At 45.7% G+C, this 20,848-nt stretch overlaps 1 protein-coding gene across 1 annotated transcript in view; it reads left to right on the top strand.

The window, feature by feature from the left end:
• SNAP47 (synaptosome associated protein 47) overlaps nt 1–20,848 on the top strand; it is a 110,199-nt gene that overhangs the window by 8,099 nt on the left and 81,252 nt on the right. Inside the window, exons 2-3 of the mRNA XM_082259360.1 lie at nt 4,560–5,101; nt 13,844–14,328. Coding sequence (XP_082115486.1) covers nt 4,611–5,101; nt 13,844–14,328 — 976 coding nt within the window. The 5' untranslated portion in view covers nt 4,560–4,610. The remainder of the gene's footprint in view (nt 1–4,559; nt 5,102–13,843; nt 14,329–20,848) is intronic.

The raw sequence follows: 20,848 nt of genomic DNA, 5'->3' as shown, positions 1-20,848 counted from the left end.
GGACAATTGTGCGGTCGTGCGACGCTGTACCCAAACAAATTTGACGTCCTTTTTTTCTCACAGAGCTTTCTTTTGGTGGTATTTGATCACCTGTGCGATTTTTTTGATCATGCGCTATAAACAAAAAAAAGAGCGTCAATTTTGCAAAAATAACAATATTTTTCACATTTTTTTATATGAAATTCCCCCCAAAAAAATGTAAAAATCTCAATTTTTTAACATTTTCGGCCAATTTGTTTTCTGCTACATATGTTTGGTAAAAAAAAAACGCAAAAAGCGTATTTTGATTGGTTTGCGCAAAAGTTATCGCGTTTACTAACAAAGGGAAAGATTTTTTTTTTTTTTAAACGCGTAATGGCGGCGATCTGCGATTTTTTTTTTTTTTTTTTTTCCGGTACTGCGACATTGCGGCGGACAGATCGGACCCTTGACTGACATTTTTTACACTTTTGGGGTTACCAGTGACATTACTGCAGTAATCAGTGCTATACATATGCACTGTTACTGTAAAAATGACACTGGCAGGGAAGGGGTTAATTTTTATTGGTTATCAAGGGGTTAATGTATGCCTGGTGCTTACTGACGAGTGTGGGGGGAGGGGACTATGTGACACAGGGACAGATCGCAGGTTGAGCTATGCTGAACCCTACAATCTGACCCTGCCTGTCAATTAGGAGATCCGCCCGCTTTGTTTACACAAGTGGGCGGATCTCCACACTCGATTCCCCGACGATCGGGGAAGAGCAGCGGCAATCACCGCCGCTCCTCCCCTGGCCCGACTCCCGCTGTGACTGAATACAGCAGGAGCGAGCCCCAGGCTGCGCGCGCGCGCCGCCGAGAGGGGAGTGTCTGGCGACGTAGGTCTACGTCTCCAGACGTTATCGAGCCACTTTGCCGCAGTAGAGCTCTAGTGAGCAGCGGCAAAGTGGTTAACACTGCTTTGGGAGGTCCCAATGGTTAAGAAGATCAGGAGCTGTGTCCGTCAATGAATGAAAGAGAAAATGGGATTTTTGACTTAACTTAACCACTTAAGCCCCGGAAGATTTTACCCCCTTCCTGACCAGGGGGTATTTTGCGATTCGGCACTGCGTGACTTTAACGGACAATTGCGCGGTCGTGCGACGCTGTACCTAAACGAATTTGGCGTCCTTTTTTTCCCACAAACAGAGCTTTCTTTTGGTGGTATTTGATCACCTGTGCGATTTTTTGATCACGCGCTATAAACAAAAAAAGAGCGTCAATTTTGCAAAAATAGCAATATTTTTCACAATTTTTATATGAAATTCCCCAAAAAAAAAATTTAAAAATCAAAATTTTTTTACTTTTTCGGCCAATTTGTTTTATGCTACCTAGGTTTGGTAAAAAAAATCGCAAAAAGCGTATTTTGATTGGTTTGCGCAAAAGTTATCGCGTTTACTAACAAAGGGAAAGATTTCTGTCATTTTTGGTGTTTTTTTTTTTAACGTGTAATGGCGGCGATCTGCGATTTTTTTTGCGGTACTGCGACATTGGGGCGGACAGATCGGACCCTTGACTGACATTTTTGACACTTTTGGGGTTACCAGTGACATTTCTACAGTAATCAGTGCTATATATATGCACTGTTACTGTAAAAATGCACTGGTAGTGAAGGGGTTAACTTTATTTGGGAGGGAGGGGCTGTGTGTGTCCCTAGGGGCGTGCTTTCTACTGTGATTGGCTGGGGCTTGAGCTGTATGGACACTGATCAACGGATCTACATACTAGATCCGAGTGATCAGTATCCTAACAGCAAGGAGAATGACAGGCAGCTTGTTTACACAAGCTGCCTGACATTCTCCCTCTCCCCCGCCGATCGCCGAGTGACCGGCGGACATCGGGTCCGCCGGTCACACGCGCGGGGGGGTCCGTGACCACGCGGGAGCGCGCCTCCGGGGGCGCGCGCTCGCTCCCTAGACCCTCACAAGCTAGTGACGTAGCCCTACGTCACTTTGCCTGTGAGGGGCTGACTGCCGACGTAGATCGGCGTTAGGCAGTCGGCAAGTGGTTAAAATAATTTCTCTAATGTTCATTGATGGACACAGCACCCACCCCTCTGTAGAGTTATAATTCTCCTGACACTGCTTGTAACATAACTGAGTCCCTATAACAGAGAGAGGGAGTATACCCTCTGGGACTGCCCATGGGTGTAGCCAGAATTCTTTTCTGCCTAGTGTCCTACTCCTGTTGGGGGCAGTATAGCCCAATGGTTATGAATATCAGGAGCTGTGTCCGCCAATGAACATCAGAGAAATGGATTTTACGGAAAGTCAAAAATCACATTATTTACATAATTCTATAGCAGAAACTAAGAAAATCTTTTTTTTAGCTCTTTTTTCATTTGTTTAGCAAAAAAAAAAAAAAAAACACCACCAAAAGAAAACTATCTGTCTAAAAAATAAAATGATAAAAAATGTCAAAAAAAAAAAAATGTCATATGGGTGCAGCTTTGCAATGCAGGCAGATCATGGCTGGTAGGAGGGGCCTGTACGTAGCTTCCTGAAAACATGACAGCATCCGGCCTCAGTACTCCTCTCAAGAGTTCTCAGCCCTGATGCAAGCAGTAGGTGGGCCCTTGGGAGGAGTTATGCAAATATCAAATAATGGGTGGGTGTTAGTCTGAAGGAGCGGGCCTTCCCAGGCAGGGTGTATTTACATACGTTACGCTCAGATGGGATGCTGATCCCCCCAGGATTGAAAGAACTGAGGTCCTATGCATATAAGGGGTGGGCCAGTCAGGCTGGGGAGGAAAGGGCCAGGAAATGACTGGCTGCAGCTTTCAATGCACATTGTGAGACGCTCACAGTGTGCAGTGAAATCAGAGGAAGCCATTTCAGTCCAGGAGACATTTTTTTTTTTTGGACCCAAAACTGTTGGGAGATTTTCATGAGGGGGAAATTGGTGAGTGTGTGTTTTTCCTATAAACGACACTATATTGTTAAAAGTAAGTATTGGGACGCCTGCCTTTACACACACATGAACTCTAATGGCATCCTAGTCTTAGTCCGTAGGGTTCAATATTGAGTTAGCCCACCCTATAACAGCTTCAACTCTTCTAGGAAGGCTGTCCACAAGGTTTAGGAGTGTGTCTATGGGAATGTTTGATCATTCTTCCAGAAGCGCATTTGTGAGGTCAGTCACTAATTTTTTACGAGAAGGCCTGGCTCGCAGTCTCTGCTCTAATTCCTCCTACAGGTGTTCTATCAGATTAAGGTCAGGTTTCTATGTAGGCCAGTCAAGTTCCTCCACCCCAAACTCGCTCATCCATGTCTTTATGGACCTTGCTTTGTGCACTGGTGTGCAGTCATGTTGGAACAGGAAGGGGCCATCCCCAAACTCTTCCCACAAAGTTAGGAGCATGAAATTGTCCAAAATGTCTTGGTATGCTGACGCCTTAAGAGTTCCCTTCACTGGAACTAAGGGGCCAAACCCAACCCCTGAAAAACAACCCCACACCATAATCCTCCTCCACCAAATGATTTGGACCAGTGCACAAAGCAAGGTCCATAAGGACATGGATGAGTGAGTTTGGGGTGGAGGAACTTGACTGATCTGCACAGAGTCCTGACCTAAACCCGATAGAACGCCTTTGGGATGAATTAGAGCAGAGCGTGCCAGATCTCACAAATGCACTTCTGGAAGAATGGTGAAACATTCCCATAGACATTCCTAAACCTTGTGGACTTCCCAGAAGAGTTGAAGCTGTTATAGCTGCAAAGGGTGGGCCAACTCAATATTGAACCCTACGGACTAAGACTGGGATGTCATTAACCACTTTACCACCGGAGGATTTTGCTGTCTTACGTCTGGGCCACTTTTTGCGATTCGGCACTGTGCGACTTTAACTGACAATTGCGCGGTCATGCCACACCGTACCCAAACGAAATTTACGTCCTTTTTTTCCCATTTTTGGTGGGGTTTTTTTAACGAGTAATGGCGGCAATCTGCAATTTGTTTTTTTTTTTGCGGGACTGCGACATTTCAGCGGACAGATCGGACCCTTGACTGACATTTTTGACACTTTTGGGGGTACCAGTGACATTACTACAGTAATCAGTGCTATATATATGCACTGTCACTGTAAAAATGACACTGGCAGGGAAGGGGTTAATTTTTATTGATGATCAAGGGGTTAATGTATGCCTGGTGCTTACTAACGTGTGTGGGGGGAGGGGACTGAGTGATACAGGGACAGATCGCAGGTTCATCTATGCTGAATCCTGCAATCTGTCACTGTCTGTCACTTAGGAGATCCACACTCGATTCCCCGCCGCTCCTCCCCATGCCCGACTCCCGCTGTAACTGAATTACAGCGCCGCCGAGAGAGGGGAATGTCTGGCGACGTAGGTCTACGTTGTCAGACGTTATCGAGCCACTTTGCCGCAGTAGAGGCTCAGTGAGCAGCGGTAAAGTGGTTAAAGTTCATGTGTGTGTAAAGGCAGGTGTTCCAATACTTTTGGTAATATAGTGTATATGAATATCAGTCCTTACCAGAGCCTGACCTCAGATATCATCTCGGATTTTATGTCTCAGATTTTTAGAGCTTAGCTCTGGGATTTCCTGGAAGGTCCTCCCCGGGTCCCTCTACACTGATGAATAGAGAAGTCGCCGTCCAGTCCTGGCCTTGTTCCTACTACCTGAACATTGAGCGGCGATGGGTCCCTGGCCGCCTCTCGCTGACTCCCACCCACCTGCGGTTCAGGGAGGACAACGCAGAGATGTTTTTAGTGAACTTCCACCTGTCCAGCATCAGCGAGATTAAGAAAGAGTCCTCCAGTTATATCTTCAGCTCCATCACTGTGCTGGAGAAGGACAACGCCAAGCACTGGTTCAGCTCCTTGCAGCCAAATCGGAGTGCCGTCTTTAATGTCCTGGAGCATTTCTGGAGGGAGCAGCTGTTGTCACCGCGGGGAGAACAGGATGAGGCCAAAACCTCGAAAGGGAAGGAACTCATTAACATTGTCACCGGATCCCAGAAGAGGCTGGAGGACACCACTAGGGTACTTCACCACCAGGGGGAGCAGTTTGACAATGTCATGAAGGACTTGAACAAAATAGAAGCAGACATGGCCACTGCCAACAGGTGAGTGTGAAATATTCAACTATAAAGCAATTTTGTTTTTCTTCTTGTAGTGAACTGTAGTATACAAAGTCCCAATGCCGGTCACATAAAAAAAAAAAAAACTCCTGCAGCAGGGCTTCCTTTGCTGCAAGGTTTAAATGCTCATTGTGTCTGGGGGCTGTAGAAGAGGCTGTATTACTTCTCTGACTTCCCACTTCAGCTGTCTCCTGGGCTGTCCTACTGCACCCAAAACTCTGGTCTGTCTCTGTGGGCTGAGCCCCAGCATTTTCACATTTAGTGTAGGGCTGCCCTGCATTGTATGTGGTGGAGGCAGGAGTGTGACCACAGCCAGGAGCTGCTTACAGAGCAGAGGAGGCTGCAGCAGAGCAGTCCCACAGGTCATCCAGGAGGCCCAATGTGAGCCTGCCCTTATATCCAGGAGCCCCCCCCCCCCATGAGATCCCACCATTTATATCAAGAAGGCCCCATGAGAGCCCATCCTACATCCGGGAGGCCCCCCCCTGAGACCCCACCCTTTATATCCAGAAGCCCCCATGAGACTCCACCATTTATATCCAGAAGGCCCCATGAGAGCCCACCCTTATATCCAGGAGGCCCCAAGAGAGCCCGCCCTTATATCCAGGAGACCCCATGAGAGCCCGCCCTTATATCCGGGAGGCCCCAAGAGAGCCCGCCCTTATATCCAGGAGGCCCTATGAGAGCCCACCCTTATATCCAGGAGGCACCCCCATGAGATCCTACCCTTTATATCCAGAAGCTCCCATGAGACTCCCAAAATTTATATTCAGAAGGCCCCATGAGAGCCCGCCCTTAGATCCAGGAGGCCCCATGAGAGCCTGCCCTTAGATCCAGGAGGCCCCTGCAATGAGAGCCTGCCCTTAGATCCAGGAGGCCCCCCCCAATGAGAGCCTGCCCTTAGATCCAAGAGGCCCCTCCAATGAGAGCCTGCCCTTAGATCCAAGAGGCCCCTCCAATGAGAGACTGCCCTTGGATCCAGGAGTCCCCCTTCCCCCATGAGAGCCTGCCCTTAGATCCAGGAGGCCCCCTATAAGAGTCAGCAATTTTATCCTGGAGGCCCCACTGGAGCCTACCCATATATCCAGAACTCCCCCCATAACAGCCCGCCTTTAGATCCAGGACGTTACCCCATAAGAGCCTGCTCTTAGATCCAGGACACCCCCCCCCTAAGAGCCCGCCCTTAGATTCAGGAGACCCCCCCATGAAAGCCCACCCTTAGATCCAGAAGGCCCCCTATAAGAGCCCGCCCTTAGATCCAGGAGGCCCCCTATGAGAGCCAGCCATTATATCCTGGAGGCCCCACTAGAGCCTACCCGTATATCCAGAACGCCCCCCATAACAGCCCGCCCTTAGGTCCAGGATGCCACCCCATGAGAGCCCACCCTTATATCCAGGAAGCCCAATGAGAGCCTGCCCTTATATCCAGTAGGCTCCATGAGTGCCCGCCCTTGAAAACCAGAGATCCCATGAGAGCCGCCCTTACATACCAGAGATTCAATGAGAGCCCATCCCTATAAATCCAGGCTGCTCCAGGAGAGCCCCCCCCCCAGATTCAGACGGGCCCATCATAGTCCCCCCTCACATTCAAAAGAGCCTATCAGGGGGGCTGTATGAGGGTCATGGCTGGCTTTCTGGCAGTGGATGTATCAGTCTCTGTATTGCTAAACACAGACCACTGCCAGCCAGCTGGGGTATGTACACAAACAGTTGCTGAGTGCCAGATAGAATCTTGTAGTGGACCGAATTTGGCCTGTGGGGCATACTTTCGAGACCCCTAATGTAGGGGAACAAGACAAGCAGTTTTAATTACCCAATTTCCCAACCCCGCTCGGGCTCAGTCCTGTAGTACTGTGAGCCCAACCTGCGTGATGATGCACCCCCTAGGGCAGTGGTCTTCAAACTATGGCCCTCCAGTTGTTCAGGAACTACAATTCCCATCATGCCTAGTCATGTCTGTGAATGTCAGAGTTTTACAATGCCTCATGGGACGTGTAGTTCCTCAACAGCTGGAGGGCCGTAGTTTGAGGATCCCTGCCCTAGGGGGAAGTATAACCTACAGACTAAGCCCCCAGGAAATGGGAATTTCAATTTCCAGGTCATTCTGCCCTGAGGAGTACTGACAGCACTGGATGGAGGATCCATCTGAGCATAAAGAGGGCATGTAGCCATGTTTTAACCTATTAGGTGTAAGGAAAAAAAATCTGGAGTTCCACTGTAAATCAGATTTTTCTTTCTTCTAAATTTTCGGTCATGGCGTCGTTTTCATCTCTCAGACAAAACAAGAAATGTGTGAATATCGCTCACACTGCAGGTTCAGAGAAATCCTGCTGTTCTAAAGGTGTCTGAGAATGCAGACACATCTATAGCTGTACCCATTCAGAGGACATACATGATTCATGATCAGCCTTTACCATTTCTGCGTCCGTGTGACTACGTCCGCCGCCATCCCTCACATCTCCGCACATCCATCCAGGCTACTGCGAGGTTAATGTAAAAATAAAAAGTTTGGACCAATCCGCCTTTTATTAACACCGGGCAGCTGTTGCTTTACATGTGAGGAAGGAATTAAAAGCTGGGTCAATATTTTCTCTGGAGACTCTCCAATGGCATTAAAGGAGATTGCGTTGTGTAGTCGGGGAGAGCCGGCAAATAACCGAGCTGTGAAAGCAATGCCGTCCCTGATTTCACTGGAGATATGTGGATGAGGTGATGGGGTGTGCTGGGATCACTAGAAGATCGCCCTTTTCTCTGTCTGTCTGTTATGGTAATCAGAGTGCAAGAAAATTCCCCAACGATCAGGCCTGCTAGATGCAAAGGGGACTTAATTCAAACCTGTTTAATCAAAGCAGTTGTATACTGCAGTATTTATATATTCATTTATGGGTGTGTATGTGTATATATGTATATATGTAATATTTCATATATCCACTTGACCCCCCAGGTACTTTTCTGGCACTTTTTGTTTACATGTAAAAATCTGTATTTTTGCTCGAAAATCACTTAGAACCCCCGAACGTTTTAAACATATATTATATACATCTGTCCCCCCATCCTACCCCCTTCCACTTGTGCTGGGGCTGTGTGGGTGGTCTCGTCCACCCCCTGGGGTGGGGGCAGGGTGCTATGCTAGCGATGGGGGCAGGGGGGGGGGGTTTGCCACCGGCAACCGGACGATCGGATGTGCGGGGGGGCTTACCTGGTGGGTGTTCATGCTAGGGCCTGGCCTTGAGGCCTAGGGATCGTTCCTGGGTCCAAAGGAGCCTTGTGGGGCTGCCATTTTGTTGTAGCCTTGTGCTACAATGCTCGGTGGCCATGTTTTGTAGTCCAGTGGCCATTTTGCAGTGGTCTGCAATAGAAAAAAAGTGGCGGCCATGTCTGTGGAGTCTTCTGGGCGGTGTTTTCGGCGGTGGGAGCCCCTCCTCATTCCCTGGTATTTACTCCTGGATCCTTTCGTTTCCTCATCGCTGCTTGTGCTGTGCAGAATCTCCTGGTGGCTGCGGTGCCTGTTTTTTTGTGGGGTGTTGAGTCTGATGTCTGGCAATCGGGTGGTGCTGCCAGAGGGGTGGGGATTGGCCCTTAGCAGTGTTTTACACTTTTTTGTGGGATCCCCCTATTGACTCATAGAGTCTTTTGAGCATATCTCCCCACCTGATGCCCTATCTGGGGCTGGGGGCCCTTTGGCTCCCATCCATCCATCGATGGACTGACAGCAGTCCTGGAGTCCTTTGTGTCCCGGGTTGAGGTGGCTTTTTGGTGATAGGCTGGCATAAAGAACCCCCTGCCTTCCCCTGCCTCATCTGTCTCATCAGATCTTGAATCTGATTTGGCCGCTGCCCTTTGGGTCCCATCCATCCATCGATGGACTGTCAGCAGTCCTGGAGTCCTTTGTGTCCCGGGTGGAGGTGGCTTTTTGGCGATAGGCTGGCATAAAGAATCCCCTGCCTTCCCCTGCCTCATCTGTCTCATCAGATCTTGAATCTGATTCGGCCGCTGTTGACGTGGGTCATCCTGCTGGGTCTGCGACCACACACCCTGATTCCTCAGATAGTGAGGAGGATTCCTCCACTTTTGCAATTGCGCACGAAAAGGCGCTGGTGGACGCACTGATTGAATCTATGCCTGAGACTTAAAGTTGGAGGACACAGCTTCGGCTGCGACGGAGGTGTAGGTTCCCTATGGCAGTGGTCCTTAACCCTGGCCTACAGGGTCCACTAACAGGCCAGATTTGCAAGATAACGGAAATACATCCCAGGTGATATCATTTGCTGCTCAGTGATTGCAGTATTCTAGTCTGCATCTCCCCAAGGTAATACTTAAAATCTGGCCTGTTAGTGGGCCCTGAGGACCGGAGTTGAGGACCACTGCCCTATGGCACTCACAAGCCATCCAGAGCGGCAAAGGTGTTCCCTTTCCCCTCCTATTTTGACAGAATTGTCACTAAAGAGTGGGGACAACCAAAGCTTCCCCTTGGGGTCCCTCAGCGTGTTGCTAGGCGATACCTTTAAGAAGTGGACTGTTCCACCGGTGCATACTAGCACATTATGCCTTTACCTTGCAGGTTAAAAAAATAAAATAAACTGTTGTTTACTACCGCTTTTAGGTGGAGGAAAACTGTCCTGACCTGCAGAATCTGTCCAACTATGTTTTATGTGCTTTTTGTGTGTTGAGAGGTTGCTTCTTCTCCCCAACGTACAGGTCTTTACATTTGTCACTACACAGCACTGTATACTTCACTTGCTTGTGTGTTGGGTCTTTTGGGCAGAGATGGTCACTGGTTCACCAAAAACATGGAAGAAGCCATCTGCATAAAAACTGGAACAACTATTTCTGAACAGAGGTAGGGTCTTTGGTACATATAGCATGGTATCACTGGTGTGGAGGCCAATGGAGAGAGGGCTTCCCTTGCGGCTAAGTTCCAGACTCCCCTGAAAGTGAGAACAGGAGGAGTCAGGCTCAAAGTAGCACAGGTCGTCTGTGATGTTGATTGCAGAAGAACTCAGAAAGGTTTCTGATGTGCGAAGTAGTGGCTGCAGCCAGGTGGCGCCTGTGAGAGGTGGCAGGTCTGTGTTTGCACTAAGGCAATGGGAAGTCAGTTCAAGCCAGAGTTCACAGCCGGGAGAATACCAGAGCAGGCAAGGTCAGATAGGGAAGCCGAGATCAGACACAGGTAACAGGAGAGAATATCCAAAGACAAGCCAAGTTTGGGTCAGGAGACAAGCAGAATAGTAAGGACAAGCCGGGTCGGTAACAGGGAACTTTCAGGAACAAGGATCACAGGAACACGGTACAAGCTGAAGATCAATCAGCAACTTCAATCACTGGCACACTTCTTTATAAAGGCCCATGTGATGTGCTGGGTGAGATGCTGGATCCTAGAGCCCTTCTCCTGCCATTGGTGTCCTGACTGATGCTGGGTCATAGAGACTCTCTTCTAACACTGGAGCCCTGACACATGGTTTCTCCACAAGGGTTCCATGGAGCCCTAGGGTTCCTCCAGAGGTTGCTAGGGGGTCCTTGAGCAATGAGCAATTTCTGTCTCTCAGATAGGTTTCCACTGACACCATTGATATTTTTAGTTTTCTGTAAGGGGTAATTCTTCCCAAAGACTGCAAGTGTAAGGAGCATTCTATTCTTCCCACTGACCATCACATTAATGTATCATGAGTTGTAGAAATAGTCATTATTATCAAGGGTTCCCTGAGACTGGAAAGTTATTACAAGGGTTCCTCTGTGTTGAAATGGTTGAGAACAGCTGACATACTGTAAAGTGACATTTTAACATCTCTATCTTGGTGATTTGGAAACAATTTACACCTTCGGGTTTTTAAATCGAACAATTAACACCTATGCAGACTAACTGACACCAAGGATGAGGTGGGAAGTTACACGTGTATGTGTAGTGTAGTAAGGAATGAAAAGGTCAGTAGGGTAGATGAAGCAACCTCTCAACACATGAATGGCCCAACATAGGACAGATTTTACAGTCAGGACATAGGCCTCTTTCACACGGCCACTACGTTTTTCTTGTCCGCTTCGCCACTTTTTTTTTTTTTTTTACGGACACGGATGACACTTGTGTCATCCGGTCCGTATGTCCGCATATCATCCCATATGTTTGCGGATGATATACGGACATAATGTTAGACTATGGGGATTGCGGATGTCAGCGGATGCGAACCGCTGACATCCGATTTTGCATCAGTTCCGTTTTTTTAACGGAGGAAAAATAGGGTTCTGTTCCTTTCCAAAAAAACGGAACAGAACTGAAAGGACACAAATCGGATGTCAGCGGATGGTCATCCGCTGACATCCGCAATCCTATTGACAAGCATTATGTCCGTATATCACCCGCAAACGGATGGGGTAATATACGGACATACGGAACGTCTGTGTGAAAGAGCCCTTAATGTGCTGGTACAGATACATCGATGACGTTTTTTTGTTGTGGGGTGCAGATGAGCACTCCATAAAAGATTCCATGAACGTATTGGAATGTAACTTTCAATCTAAAATTCACTATGCAATATAGTACCACAAGACTATAAAGGGACATTCCTTTGTGGATAGTGTAGTGAACATTTTGGACGGAGAGGACAACTGGTTTGTAAGGCAATCTACATCAAACTGAAAAAACCATCCCAGAACAGGGGTGGGATTCTTCTTCACCATCTGTCTTTCACTTATAATACCATTTTAACATCGCTACCCTGGAGATTTATCAGTTTACACTTTCAGCCATGTAATGCGTAGGATCTACACCTTTGCAGACTTCCTAGCACCAAGGATGGTATTAGGTAACTAAAGCAGGGCGGTTCCATAACTTTAAAACCCCCTATCCTGTTCTTGGGCATGGGCAATAAACCTCTTCACCTCCCATGGTGATTGCATTGAGGTGTCGGGGCTACCTGTGTGGATATAAATGTTGGGGTACCTTTCTGATTCTCATTAGAAATGAAGAAGTGGCTTAGAGAAGATACAAAATGCCTTCAATAATACTGAACAAGTTAAATGTGAATTCTGCTAGATTATTTAATGTGTGTATAGGAAGAGCCATAATTGACAATTACTCTATTACAGAGGCCTCCCTCCAAACATTCCAGTATGAGGGCCACATTGTGGATTTAAGAAATATTTGTGTGCTGAAAGAAAAAATCTGTTTTATTATGCAAGTTCAGAGTACTTCCATACATCCAGGAGTGCCCATTACAGTTCCTCCCCAGATCTAGGAGTGACCATCACAGTCCCTCCATAGAACCAGGAGTGCCCATCACAGTCCCTCCTTAGTACCAGGAGTGCCCATCACAGTCCCTCCTTAGAACCAGGAGTGCCCATCGCATTCCCTCCTTAGAACCAGGAGTGCCCATCCCAGTCCCTCCTTAGAACCAGGAGTGCCCATCACATTCCCTCCTTAGAAACAGGAGTGCCCATCGCATTCCCTCCTTAGAACCAGGAGTGCCCATCACAGTCCCTCCTTTAGAACCAGGAGTGCCCATCACAGTCCCTCCTTAGAACCAGGAGTATCCATCACAGTCCCTCCTTAGAACCAGGAGGGCCAATCACAGTCCTTCCTTAGAACCAGGAGGGCCCATCACAGTCCTTCCTTAGAACCAGGAGGGCCCATCACAGTCCCTCCTTAGAACCAGGAGGGCCCATCACAGTCCCTCCTTAGAACCAGGAGGGCCCATCACAGTCCTTCCTTAGAACCAGGAGGGCCCATCACAGTCCCTCCTTAGAACCAGGAGTATCCATCACAATCCCTCCTTAGAACCAGGAGTGCCCATCACAATCCCTCCTTAGAACCAGGAGTGCCCATCACAATCCCTCCTTAGAACCAGGAGTGCCCATCACAATCCCTCCTTAGAACCAGGAGTGCCCTTCACAGTCACTATTTAGAGATAAGAAGGCCCATCAAAGTCTTCCTTGAGATTTAGGAGGGCTCATCACAGCCCCCCCTTTATAAACAGGAGAGCCCATCAGAATCCCCACTTAGATCCAGGAATGCCTATCAGAAGCCTCCCTTTGATCCAGGTGTGCTCATCACAGTCACTATGTAGATCCAGGAGTGCTCAACACAGTCCCTTCTTAGAACCAGGTGGGCCCACCAGAGTCCCTTTTAAGATTTAAGAGAACCTATCAGAGCCCCTCTTTTAGATCTAGAAGGGTCCACTTGAGATCCAGGAGGGTTCATCAGGAGCCTCCGTTAGATCCAGGAAGGCCCACCTGACTCCCCCCTGAGATCCAAGAGGGCCCATCTGAGTCCCCCCTTAAATCCAGGAGGACCCATTAGAGGAACTGTTGGAGGCCCAAGGCTGGCTGGCACTGGATGTTGCAGTCTCCATATTACGAAACACAGATCACTGCCAGGGAGCCGGGATATTTTCACAGACCGTTGCTGGAGGCCGGATAATATCTTGTAGCGGAGGCCGGATGATATCTTGTAGCGGGGGCCGGATAATATCTTGTAGCGGGGGCCGGATAATATCTTGTAGCGGGGGCCGGATAATATCTTGTAGCGGGCTGGATGTGGCCTGCAGACCGTAGTTTGGAGACCTCTCTCTATTAAAATGTTCTTCTGGTATTGTATGAATGTTTTACACACCCCACAGAGATAAAACAATAGAATGCAACTGAAAGCTAAAGGGGATATGTGATGCAACAATTATTTATAAATGAATATTACACAGTGATATTGTTTCTTATTCTTATCGTCCCTTTATATGACAGAATGTTATCAGTCCTGGAAGCTCCAGTTTGGTGGCCGTTTAGTGGCAACCCATGGAAGAGATTCACCAGCACCGCGTCCAAGGAAACGTCTGCCAACGACCGACACCCCGGGAAGGAGGGTGTCATCGTGATCATACCCATCGTTTTCTCCCACCATCCCGATCACAGCCTGAAACCTGGAAAACTGACTGTTCTCTTGTCTGCTCTGGAGATCGCCGACTGTCACTTCCGTCTCCTTCATAGATACGAGCGGCAGGATGTGGACGACATCAGGGCAATCACAGGACACGAGATTGCTATCCGCCAGAGGTTTATCGGCAAACCGGACATCACATACCGGATTATATCTGCCAAACTACCGGACGTCTTGCCTCTGTTAGAACTGCAGTACGGGAAGAAGATGGAGTTCCTGGAGGAGGCCGCCATGTTCAGCGAAAAATGGAGGAATTCTCCAAGCGATCGGGGAAGCCCGGGGTGGCAGACAGGTAAGACACCTATTTCATTCTCTTTGTTTCTGTTGCCTAAATCCTGTAGAGCATCTTTAAAGGAAACTATATTTTTTAACCACTTAAAGTGGAGTTCCACCCATTTTTAATAAATTGGATTACATAGATGAATGTAATCTCCTTTAAAACAACTTTTACCAATGGAAAGGTTTTTTTTTTTTGTTGCTAGTAAATACCTGATTTTCTGCTTTATTTATCCTCTTCTCACTTCCGGGTCTGGTCGATTACGTCATTCGGCAATTCGCAGTGTGTGCTGGGATGGCATGAAATCTCGCATTATTACACAGGAGATGAGCTGCACTGTGTGCTCTGCCCCGCCTCCACCCCGCCTCCTCTCAGTGAGCTGTATGTATGTAGTGTATTGAGGCCGTGCTCCACCCCGCCTCCTCTCAGTGAGCTGTATGTATGTAGTGTATTGAGGCTGTGCTCCGCCCCGCCTCCTCTCAGTGAGCTCAGTGAGGATATAATGCTTTCAGTCCTCGCTCACTGAGAGGAGGCGGGGCGGAGCACAGCCTCAATACACTACATACATACAGCTCACTGAGAGGAGGCGGGGTGGAGCACGGCCTCAATACACTACATACATACAGCTCACTGAGAGGAGGCGGGGTGGAGCACGGCCTCAATACACTACATACATACAGCTCACTGAGAGGAGGCGGGGCATAACACACAGTACAGCTCATCTCCTGTGTAATAATGCGAGATTTCATGCCCTGAGATAAATCCCAGCACACACTGCGAATCGCCGAATGACATAATCGCCGACCGGATTCGGAAGTGAGAAGAGGATAAATAAAGCAGAAAATAAGGTATTTACTAGCAAAAAAAAAAAACTTTCCATTGGTAAAAGTCATTTTAAAGGGGATTACATACATCTAAAGTGACTAAAATGGGTGGAACTCCACTTTAAGCCCCAGGCCTGTTTTTCACACTCGGTGTTTACAAGTTAAAATCATTTTGTTTTGGCTAGAAAACTACTTAAAACCCCCAAAAATTATATATATTTTTTTTCAGAGACCATAGAGAATAAAACGGAGATTATTGCAATATTTTTTATCACACCGTATTTGCGCAGCGGTCTTCCAAACACATTTTTTTTGGAAAAAATTAACTTTTTTGAATTAAAAAATAAGAATCCAGTAAAGTTTGCCCAATTTTTCCATAATGTGAAAGATAATGTTACGCCGAGTAAATAGATACCCTACATGTCCTGCTTCAAAATTGCGCACACTCACGGAATGGCGACAAACTTTCGTACTTAAAAATCCCATAGGCGACATTTTAAAAATTTCTACAGGTTACCATCTTAGAGTTACAGTGGAGATCTAGGGCTCAAATTATTGTTCTCGCTCTAACGATTGCAGCGATACCTCACATGTGTGGTTTAAACACCGTTTACATATGTGGGTGGGGTTTCTGTATGCGTTCGCTTCTGTGCGCGAGCTAACGGGGACAGGGCGCTTTAATTATTTTTTTTTTTTTTTACTATTTATTTTATTTATTATTTTTTATTTTTACATCGTTTAAAAAAAAAAAAAATTTGATAATTTTTATTCCTATTAGAAGGAATGTAAACATTCCTTGTAATAGAAATAGGTGCGACAGGACCTCTTTTTTGTGAGATCTGGGGTCAAAAAGTCCTCACATCTCACAAGTACACTAAAAGATGAAAAAAAAAAACAAACAAAAAAAAAAAATAATAAAATGAAAAAAAAAAAAAAAAATGGGGCCTTTAAACCAGTTGCTAGGCAACGACGTTTGTCGTCGCTCCGGTCCTCCAAGACCATAGGGTCAAGCTTGCCCTCACTCGACATCCTGTCTGTGAGGATCCGGGATCGGATCGTTTTCCCCGCTGCCGGTGGGTCTGGTAAGCGGGGAAAAGTACCGGGACGCGGCGGGAGGGGGGGGTTACCTCTTCCGCCGTCCCGGAAGAGGCGAATCCACCGCTGGGACCACCCTTCCTGGAAAGCCGACCGCCTACAGTTTAACCACTTAAGTCCCGGAAGATTTTACCCCCTTCCTGACCAGGGGGTTTTTTGCGATTTTTTTTATTTATTTTTTTTACTGCGTGACTTTAACGGACAATTGCGCGGTCGTGCGATGCTGTACCTAAATGAATTTGACGTCCTTTTTTTCCCACAAACAGAGCTTTCTTTTGGTGGTATTTGATCACCTGTGCGATTTTTACTTTTTGAGCTATAAACAAAAAAAGAGCGTAAATTTTGCAAAAATAACAATATTTATCACATTTTTTTATATGAAATCCCCCCCAAAAAAATGTAAAAATCTAAATTTTTTAACATTTTTGGCCAATTTGTTTTCTGCTACAAAAAAAAAAAAAATCACAATAAGTGTATTTTGATTGGTTTGCGCAAAAGTTATTGCGTTTACTAACTAAGGGAAAGATTTCTGTCATTTTTGGTGTTTTTTTTTTTTTTTAAACGCGTAATGGCGGCGATCTGCGATTTTTTTTTTTTGCGGTACTCCGACATTGCGGCGGACAGATCGGACCCCTGACTGACATTTTTGACACTTTTGGGGGTACCAGTGACATTACTACAGTAATCAGCGCTATACATTTGCACTGTTACTGCAAAATGACACTGGCAGGGAAGGGGTTAACTTTATTGGGGAAGGAGGGGTTAAGTGGGTCCCTAGGGGCATGCTTTCTACTGTGATTGGAGATGGCTACTGGTGTAGGAACAGTGATCAACGGTCCTACATAGTGGAACCGTATGATCTCTATTCCTACACAGGGGAGAATGACAGGCGGCTTGTTTACATCAGCCACCTGCCTTTCTCCCTTCACGGCGGACGATCGCGAGTCACACTCACTGACTTCCCAGGGAACGAGCCGGGGCGGGCGCGCGCCTCCGCGGGCGCGCGCTCGCCCGCTATTGGCTCACAAGGAAATGACAGGCTAGTGTCGTATATATACGTCACTTTGCCTGGCTGGGGCTGACCACCGCCGTATATAGTCGTGCGGCGGTCGGCAACCGGTTAAAAAAAATACCAGGGTTATGGCAGCTATCTGCTGCCATAACACCAATAGTTAGGTTTAAACTGCCGCCGTAAATAGTCGTTGGGCGGTCGTTAAGTGGTTAAAGGAGAAGCATGGGCGAAGCTCTTTTGGCCCTCCTTTTCCTGGGGATCACAGGAATGGACTTCATTCTGTACTCCTGTGACCCGTATTCAGCCGATAGTGGGCTAAAGCTGACAGCTAACATCACTCAGCCGGTCCAAGGTTCTGTAGCTTGGAGGGGCAGAGCAGAGAGCTGCTGACTGGCAATCACCACTCTCTTCCCACCGAAGACAGAGAACTGAGCGATCAGCAATGTTTGATTGCTCAGTTCCTTGTATATAGGCGTCAGCGGACAGATGCAGCGTCAGATCGGTGCTGCATCCTTGTAGGGTAGTATAAAAATGTGTTTTTTTTTTTCAAACCCCGCACCTTTTAAAGTGACCCTGTCACCAACGCATCTCTTCTTCTTACAAGGCAGCCTGTGATAGAAAAGGAGGGCCAAGGAGAGTCTACCTACCTTTCTGAGGGGGGCCATGTTTTGGAAAGTTGCCACGTCTCTGCTGCAGATATTCCAGGCTTCTGGGAATGCCTTCAGTATGCATTAGAAGCTACAGAAAGTCATATAGAGCCCGCCTCATTTCCTGGCACTAGAATGCCCAGCGGCATTTAGCACTTTCCACCCCAGCCTGACTTTGGCCTACCTGTTTCATTCCTTGGATTTTAGTTCTTTCAATAATGGAGGCTCAGCATCACTTTTAAGTAATTAATATCATCACTTTTCATTTTTTTTATTATTATTTTTTTATAATTGTTTTTTTTTTACATGTTTTTAATTTTGTTTATAACTTTATTGGTATTACAGTGGGCTAACAAGCACTCTATGTGATAGTATGGGTAGATGACAGGATACACGTTATGGAGACATCAGGGGTCTAGGATAGTGATGGTGAACCTCGGTACCACAGATGTTTTGGAACTACATTTCCCATGATGCTCAAGCAAGCTGCAGTGTAGTTGAGCATCATGGGAAATGTAGTTCCAAAACATCTGGGGTGCCAAGGTTCACAATAACTGGTCTAGGCCCTAGGGGTTGATTCACTAAAAGTGGAGTGCAAAATCTTGTTCAGTTCTGCATAGAAACCAATCAGCATCCAGGTTTTATTGTCAAAGCTTAATTGAACAGGCTGAGGCAAGAAACTGATTGGTTACTAGACAAGTGCACTACCGGGAAATTTGTTTTGTTTGTTTTTTTTGTTTTTTTTTTTCGTTTATCGGATCATTTGTTTACATGCGCCATTTGTTACTTCGGATCATTCGTAACTTCAGATGCGTTTGAATTCTTTACCTTCCATTCATTTAGATACGCCATTCATTACTTCGGATGCATTCATATTCTTTACCTTCCATTTGTGTATATATGACATTCGTTACTTCAGGTAATTCGTAACTTCGAATGCATTCGTATTCTTTACGTTCTGCTCGTTTAGAAGCGGCATTCGTTACTTCGGATCATTCGTAACTTCGGATGCATTCAAATTCTTTGTCTTCCATTCGTTTAGATATGGCATTTGTTACTTCGGATCATTCGTATTCTTTATCTTTGATTCGTTTAGATATGACATTCGTTACTTCAAATAATTCATAACTTCGGATGCATTTGTATTCTTTACCTTCCATTTGTTTAGATATGGCATTTCTTACTTCGGATAATTTGTAACTTTGGATGCATTCGTATTCTTTACCTTCCATTCGTTTAGAAGCGACATTCGTTACTTCGGATAATTTGTAACTTTGGATGCATTTGCATTCTTTACCTTCCATTCGTGTATATATGACATTCGTTACTTCGGATAATTCGTAACTTCGAATGCATTCGTATTCTTTACCTTCTACTCGTTTAGAAGCGACATTCGTTACTTCGGATCATTCGTAACTTCGGATGCATTTGAATTCTTTATCTTCCATTCGTTTGGATATGGCATTCGTTACTTTGGATAATTCGTAACTTCGGATGCATTTGCATTCTTTACCTTCCATTCGTGTATATATGACATTCGTTACTTCGGATAATTCGTAACTTCGAATGCATTCGTATTCTTTACCTTCTACTCGTTTAGAAGCGACATTCGTTACTTTGGATCATTCGTAACTTCGGATGCATTTGAATTCTTTATCTTCCATTCATTTGGATATGGCATTTCTTACTTCGGATAATTTGTAACTTTGGATGCATTCGTATTCTTTACCTTCCATTCGTTTAGAAGCGGCATTCGTTACTTCGGATCATTCGTAACTTCGGATGCATTTGTATTCTTTACCTTCCATTTGTGTAGATATGGCATTTGTTACTTCAGATAATTTGTAACTTCGGATGCATTCGTATTCTTTACCTTCTACTCGTTTAGATGCAACATTCGTTACTTCGGATCATTCGTAACTTCGGATGCATTCCAATTCTTTATCTTCCATTCGTTTAGATATGGCATTCGTTACTTTAGATCATTCGTATTCTCTATCTTCGATTCATTTAGATATGACATTCGTTACTTCGGATCATTCGTAACTTCAAATGCATTCGTATTCTTTGTCTTCTATTCATTTAGATATGGCATTTGTTACTTCTAATCATTCGTATTCTTTATCTTCAATTAGTTTAGATATGACATTCGTTACTTTTGATCAATCGTAACTTCGGATGCATTTGTATTCTTTACCTTCCATTTGTGTAGATATGGCATTTGTTACTTCAGATAATTTGTAACTTCGGATGCATTCGTATTCTTTACCTTCTACTCGTTTAGATGCGTCATTCGTTACTTTGGATCATTCGTAACTTCGGATGCATTTATATTCTTTACCTTCCATTCGTTTAGATGCAGCATTCGTTACTTCGGGCTCGGACCCTTCGTTCATTCGGACACTGGGGGTTGTATTCGTAATCAACAAAATTGTGCCACCGGCACCATATAAAACCATATACTGTAATATGAGGTCAAATTATCATCACAACACTTTAAATTGTATCCAATTAGGCAGCTCTTGTACTACATAGTTGAAGATAAATTTAAAGAAAATTGTACAGGAAATTGTATAATGTATGGCCAGCCTTAATGACCGGGCCATTTTTTGAGGTTCGGCATTGCGTTACTTTAATGGAAATTACGCGGTCGTGCGACGCTGTTTCCAAATAAAATTGATTAATTTCCCACAAATAAAGCTTTCTTTTGGTGGTATTTGATCACCTCTGTGATTTTTTATTTTTTTTGCGCTATAAACACAAAAAACGATAATTCTGAAAAGAAATATATATATTTTTCACATTCTGCTATAAAACATTCCCAAAAAAAAATTTAAAAATCTAAACTTTTTATAATTTTAGTCCAATTTGTATTCTGCTACATATGTTTGGTAAAAAAAAAAAAAACAATCCCAATAAGCGTATTTTGAGTGGTTATTGCAATTACAAACTAGGGG

Source organism: Pelophylax lessonae (genome assembly GCF_965119305.1).
Source record: "Pelophylax lessonae genome assembly, chromosome: 5".
NCBI lineage: Eukaryota > Metazoa > Chordata > Amphibia > Anura > Ranidae > Pelophylax > Pelophylax lessonae.
The sequence above is the reverse complement of the archived record's forward strand: the minus strand, read 5'-3'. Positions and strand labels throughout refer to the sequence as shown.